Source organism: Herpailurus yagouaroundi, unplaced genomic scaffold (genome assembly GCF_014898765.1).
Source record: "Herpailurus yagouaroundi ecotype Mexico unplaced genomic scaffold, PumYag 160, whole genome shotgun sequence".
Classification (NCBI taxonomy): Eukaryota; Metazoa; Chordata; class Mammalia; order Carnivora; family Felidae; genus Herpailurus; species Herpailurus yagouaroundi.
Genome location: NW_024412401.1, coordinates 51,721,716 through 51,728,158, shown reverse-complemented (window position 1 = coordinate 51,728,158; position 6,443 = coordinate 51,721,716). Strand labels below are relative to the sequence as shown.

General features: G+C 57.8%; 1 protein-coding gene across 6 annotated transcripts in view; it reads left to right on the top strand.

The window, feature by feature from the left end:
• Window positions 1–4,092, top strand: part of FNBP1 (formin binding protein 1) — a 144,374-nt gene extending 140,282 nt beyond the window's left edge. For all 6 annotated transcript variants that reach the window (XM_040482638.1, XM_040482634.1, XM_040482632.1 and 3 more), the window contains one exon: window positions 1,039–4,092. In XM_040482638.1, coding sequence (XP_040338572.1) covers window positions 1,039–1,046 — 8 coding nt within the window. In that variant the 3' untranslated portion in view covers window positions 1,047–4,092. The remainder of the gene's footprint in view (window positions 1–1,038) is intronic.
• Window positions 4,093–6,443: the final 2,351 nt, after the last annotated feature.

The following is a 6,443-nucleotide window of genomic DNA, read 5'->3' as shown; positions in this document are numbered from 1 at the left end:
CCCCCCCCACTATATTTGTATATACTGCAATTTAAGAACTAAAAGGATGCTAAGAACTAAAAGGATGCCTTGAATTCGTTGTTTTACCGTTTTACTCTTTTGTCTGTTTGTTTTATTGGTGATTCTGCTGCCTAATGACCTTTTTTGTTTTTGTAACCGCTGGGGAAGCCGGAAGGATTAGGTCCCCCTGCCGGCTGCCTCCTCACTTGAGTTTATTGTAGACACTTGGGCTCTGAGTAAGTTTTGTTTGAATGCGGCCAACATGATTGTCTCGCTCTCCTTACCCTAAAAGAAAAGAATCTGTCTGGCACCTTTCAGCTGTACCCTCGTATCTGCCTCTCTAATAAACGTATTTTTCTCAGTGTTGTGTATTTTAAATGATTCTTCACCTTTCCGAGAAAATTATTCTGTGTGATACGGGTGTTTAACTCTTTTGTCTTCAGTAACGGGGAACTTTTCCGGCCAAATGCTTTTTAAAAATCCTGCCCTTCCCCGCCCCCACCCTTTAAAATGATGCCACCTTCTCTGTTTCTTGCCCTGTGTGCTCCCGAGGGCTTCCAGAATCCGCCTCTCTCTCTCCTCCTCTGCCCCCTCAAGATGAAGAACTTTCACTGTTTATTGCTGAGTCAACATTAAAGTGACAGGTTTTCCTTTTCTTGCCAAGATTTTACACTTTTGTAAAGCACAGAGAGGGTCAGCCGGGGACAGGATCCAGAACCGGGCCTTGAAATGCCTCGCGCCCTCCTGGGAACCTGGTCACATTTTTTTTTTTCCCCCCTTAGAAAGAGGGGGTCGGGGCGGGTGGGGGCAGCGTCTCCCATGCGGGCCTCTGTTCACCCCTGAAGGAAAGGCGGGTTCCCCAGGGAAAGTGGGAAGTGAAACCGTGAAAGTTCCTTATCTCAGACGTGCCCTGTGGTGACAGCCCCACTGTTCTGAAGCTGTCCCCCCTCCCGGGTGGTGCATTCTGAGAAACAGAGTGGCCCCCCCTGACCGCCTGCCTTCCTCTAAACCGTCTTTTTCTTTCTTTTTGTGTTGTAGATTCCTAGAGGCCTCGGGGAGCCTTCCCAGGAGAAACCCTCCGGTCTGCTTGTCTCCACAGGCCTGGGCGCCCACGCTGGGCTGGACCGTGGCCCTGGACATCTCAGCCTGAAGTGACATCCCCCCCCCCCCCCCGCCACGTAGCTGCTTGCCTTTTTCTTTTTCTTTTCTTTCGACAGCATGCCCCTCGTGGCCCTGCTCCTTCCGTGGCCCAGTCCGGCCACCTCTGCGGGGAGCAGGTCTGTCCCTGTCCCCACCACACACAGGGCCACGGAAGGCAGCTAGACACGTGTTCCCCCCTCCCCGGGCTCCCGCCTCGGCCCTCAGTCTACCTGGAGCATCCTGGCCCGTCCATGGTTCACACTGTGCCTTTCGTGAAAACTTTGCCACTGGTCGCCTCCCCCCCACCCCGCCCGGGAGACTAACAAAATCTGGACGAGGAAGGCCAAGTGCGCACCAGGTGGACTGAGCGCCCGAATGTCACTGACGTGTTCCCGTGTCCCGACTCTGTTGAGTATTCGGTGGTCCTTTTCTGGTTATGGGTCCTCACCTCGCCCCAAACACTGGCCCTGGCAACATGTCATGGCCCGAGAGCGGCCACGGGGGCACGCACACGCATGCACGCGCGCACCCCCCCCCCTCCGTGCACGCTCAGCACACACGCGTTTTTATCTGGGGCCCGTGCTCAGTGGCCTGGAAAGGTCTGGACTGGACGTCCTATTCCAGCCCGGGGGCCACGCACAAAAGCCTGCATCCACCCGCCTTCTCCCTGCCGTCTCCCTCGTTAATGAGCACTGTGGACCCTGGCGCTTCACGAACGAGGGTCTTGCCTCGGCGTTAGCTGGTCGCAGGGCGAAAATTCCCATCTTTCCATGAATTCCGAGATGTGCGTCTTAGGGTTTTAGCGCCTTCCTCACCAAAGACCCTGTGCTGCCCGTGGCTCCGGCTTCTGTATGTTCTCACGTGTTCTGCAGGTCACGGAGACTGGACTGCGTTTGCCTCTGGAGCGAGGTTTCCCGCCCCTTGCGGACCCTTGGGGACAACGTGAGGCCATGTAGCCTGTGGCCACTCATGCCTTAGAGCAGCGCAGCGTTCCTTCTTTTCTGGTGCAGAAACAGTCGGGAGAAATCACTGGCTGGGAGTGTCTGTGGACGAGACCCCATCCGAAGGCCAAGAAGGAAATCGGGCCTCTTTCTTGTCTCGTTTGGCTTTCGGTAACTAGGCGGTCGCCTCGAACCTCCTCAATTTTTCTCGACATTTACGAATCTAAGACCAGGGTGTCTTCTGGGAGCCGAAGGGACAGGGACAGGGACAGAAACGGGCAGGTGCTAAGGGCTTGGGCCTGTGTCCAGCGGCCCCAAAGATGGCTCCTCTCAGCCAACCGGGGTTGACCAGACGCCTCCCTCAGAGCGGCTCGGCGACTAGAAACTTCCAGCAAGCAAACGCCCGGGGTTGAGCAAGTGAACCGAAGTAGCTTCGGGTTTAAAGGCGAGCCAGCGAGAGAGCATGAGCCGCCCCCCCTTCTGTCTCTCTGTCCTTCTGTCTGTCCCTAAAGGGGGCTACGCCCTTGGCTTGACGGTCACCTGCCGGAGAGGCTGCGGCCACTGGCTGTCGCGAGGCTGCTACGTTGGCGGCAGGCCTCCGGTCCCCACGGTGGCGGCGCACCCGCGGCCAACTCCTCAGTCTCGCGAGAGGGCCGGCTTGGCACGTGACCCGGAAGCCAGGCGGCCAAAGGGCGAAGGGGGAGGGGGGGGCCGGGGCTCCCCTGCGTCCCTGCAAACCTACAGGTGCGCGGTTAGTGCGGGCGGCCCCGGAGGCTCCACGGGCGGCTTCTCCAGCCGCCGGGTGACCAGGTGTCCCCAGGAACTTCTGAATCTCACCAGGCCAAGCCGACCACTCTCCACCCCACAGAAGACGCTAATGGTTTTTTAAATCGATTTGAGAGCCTCGGTAACGCATGCGCATTGCATCTTTCCCATCCCGGGTCAGAACAGATTCATTTCTCGCAACATAGGGGATACGGTAGAAGTTGCAGTGATTTGTCCTTTTCATGTCTGTCAAACCCGATATAGAATATACTCGTATCTTGTACCCCCTGCGCCTTCCCCTCCCCCCCCTTCCTTCCTTCTGTACCACCTGCGTCCAAAAAAGAATGCATCGTAAGCACTTCTCAGTGTTCGGCGTGGGGTTTGCGCTGTGAGGCCGAGCTCATCAAAGGAAATAAGTTATTATGTGATAGTTGAGACGTATCGTTTACTCTGGGAGTCCTACTGGGAGCTCATCTATCTATTCTTACGCACGCGTTCACGTAGGGTAGAGACGCGTAATTTACGACCTGCTTCCCGGCCTCCCCGCCCCGCACCCCCGATGCCTGTGGTTTCCCTGCCGATGCTAGAATACTGTTGTCGTAAGAATGACTAAGTTTTAAGGAGCCTGCCCTGACAATGACCTAAAAACGAAACGAAAGACAGGAACTGGTCATTTACCCCGTTTCTCCTTTGCAGGATAAAAAGGTATGGAAAGCCGTCATGGGATTTTCCTTTGGATTTTGATGGCGCTCGCCTCGAAGCTTCCAGGCTGTGAGGCTCAGGCCAGATGAGCTGTAGCACAGGGGCCCCCTAATGCCTTCTGGTGACATCTGTAATTACAGGAGAAAGTTTACTGAACCTGGAAAAAAAAAAAAGTTACATTGATGCTAAGTATTTTTCCAGAAATCTTGGTTTCATACTTCCTCATGCCTCTGCCTCGTTGTGCTTCTTCTATCATTAAAAAAACAAAAACAAACTTATTTAGAGAGTGATCCAAAATTCTATTTTAACCTGACGTTGAGCACCTTTAAACTTTTTAGTTTATGTGTGCGCGTGGCACTAATTCTAAGCTTTGGAGGCATCTCAAGTGTTGTAACGGCCCATTGCCATTGTGAAGGTTCTGGAACTGCCCATTTGTCTCTGGAGATGGAATTAAACCAAATAAAGTGCTTCCATTGGAAGGCTTATATTGACCTTGTAACTATACGTTAACCCTCTTAAATGTTAAATAAAAGTATAACCTCTGTTACGTTGTCACGGGACTGTTTTTGTTGTACTGGCGGGGTGACCTGGGTCACGGAAGCAGGCAGGGCCCCTGCGCTGGGGCGGAGGCGGCTGGGCCCGTCCGCACCTCGCTGATTTACTGTGTGAACCCAAGACGAGTCACGTAGCCTTCGTAGCCGTGGAGACTGGGGCCGGGCTCGCTCTGACCACCCCCCCCCCCCCCCCCCCCCCCCGCTGGGGGAAAAGCTGCCTGTCGGGGACATTGTGATGAGAGATTCAAGTTGATTCAGTCCAGGGATCTGGGGAGGCTCCTTAGGAGCAGGAAGTTTGTTTTTCATGCACTTGAAACTACAGGTTTTCAGGGATCCTGGGGGGGGGGGGGGGCTGGGAAAATGGGGCAAGTTTGCCGTTGGTTCATTGACGCTCTGCTGTGTCAAGTGCAAGTGCCCGGACCCACCCCCTGGCTAGTTTGGCTTCTGTGGGGCCGCAGATGGCGTGCGACATCGCAGGGTGGAGGCCCAGGCCTGCACGCACAGGATGCGCGCGGCGGGAGGCCGGGTCCCTACCGGCGCAGAGAATCCGACCCCAGGCTCTGCGCGGGGAGGTACAGCGGTTTGTGCCCACACCTCTTGAGGCCCTAAGGCTCCTCCGAGCCATGTTCGGAGAACATTCTCGGGAGGGAGGGAAACAGCAACGCGGAGCGTGAGCAGGGGCAGCCTCGCAGGCGCCAAGCGGCTGCGGCCTCGGCCTCCTCCCCCAACCCCGGTGTGACTGGACTTTAAAGCCGGAGCTCCTGACTCAGGAGGCAGCGGACCCGTCGGTCAGGCTGCCCCGCTGGGGCCGGGAGTCTGCGGGGGCAGGGCCGGGCCTCTCCGGGCCGGTGGGGGCCTCACCCGGCCTCCCCGGCGCCGGCCGCACCCAGGCCCGGCAGCGCGGCCGCAGAGGCGGGGGCGACCCCTAGCGGGAGAGGGGGTCAGCGCGTCAGGGGAAGGACGCCCCCTGGCGGGAGACCCGGTAACGGCCAATACGATGGAGGTGGGCTGAGCCAGGGGGGCTCGAGGGTCTCTCTCTCTCTCTCTCTCTCTCTCTCTCTCTCTCTCTCTCTCTTATTAAAGCAAAAGAGATCCCTGGAGTCCGCCCCACGGGACAGCCTGGAGATCCAGCTCTGAACCGGGGCTGAAGGAGGGAGGCCAGCCTAGCTTCCTGGGACGCACGTCCCCGTGCCCTGAGCCGCGGGGAAGTCCTGTCCCCCGCTGGAGGAGGCCTCCCCTTCCCTCCCTGGCCTCTGCTGCTCTTTTCCGAGGCAGTAAGCCTGTGGCCAGCACCCTCTCAGACCAGGGATTAAAGTGTGAAGTCTGTGAAGCGACCCTTGGGTGTGTCGGGAGCTGTTTACAGCCATGAGGCCCTGGTTTATTATCTGTTTCATTGTTTGTATTTTCTAATTTTTTTCCCATTTTTAAAAAACATTTATTATTGAGAGACAGAGCATGAGCAGGGGAGGGGCCGAGAGACGGGGGGGGGGGTGGTGGTGGTGGGGGGAGACACAGAATCCGAAGCAGGCTCCAGGATCCGAGCCCTCAGCACAGAGCCAGACGCGGGGCTCGAACTCACAGACCGCGAGATCATGACCTGAGCCAAAGTCGGACGCTTAACCGATGGAGCCACCCAGGCGCCCCTCATTGTTTTTATTTTTTAAGGTGTGGAAGAAAACACAGGGATCTCTTCATCAGCTCTTTGGCCCCGGAAGGAAGCAGCAGGGGCCGGAAGGATCCCGGGCAGCATCCTGCCTGGTGCAGGGGGAGGGGGGGTTGGGCGCCCCCGGCAGCGTGCACACCCTCTCACTGCCCCCAGGCCAGCCTGTGCCGGCTCCCACTCACCAGACACCAGGCTGCTCACTGGGGTCAGATCCCGGGAAGGGCCGGAGACAGCATCCTAACACGCCCCTGGGACAGCTTTCTGGAAGGCACCTGGTCCACAGCTCGGACTGCCCTTCCCACAGCTCCCCCTGGGGGCGTTCGTTTCTCCCGCACCTGCTCCTTCCCCGCAGTGACGCTCCTCTCCTGCACGGAGACCAGCCAGAGGGAGGCCCCATTCCAAAACACCACTGGCTTCCCTCAAGGGGGGGGAAGACCCACAGGCTTGTTTGTGCGGAATTGCAACGAGCACGAAGGTGGGAAGCCACACTTCCTGGGTGGCCCGTGCCTTGCCCGTGTATTTGCGAATGCGGGTTCGTGAGAAGCACAGGCGGATGGGAAGGCAGGTCTGCACACTCCCCGTGGCTCTGGCTCCTCTAAAAGGTGCTGCTGGAGTGAGGCCCAGTCCCAGCCCAAGGGAGCAGCCCGACGGGGGGGGGGGGGGGGGGGGGGGGGGGGG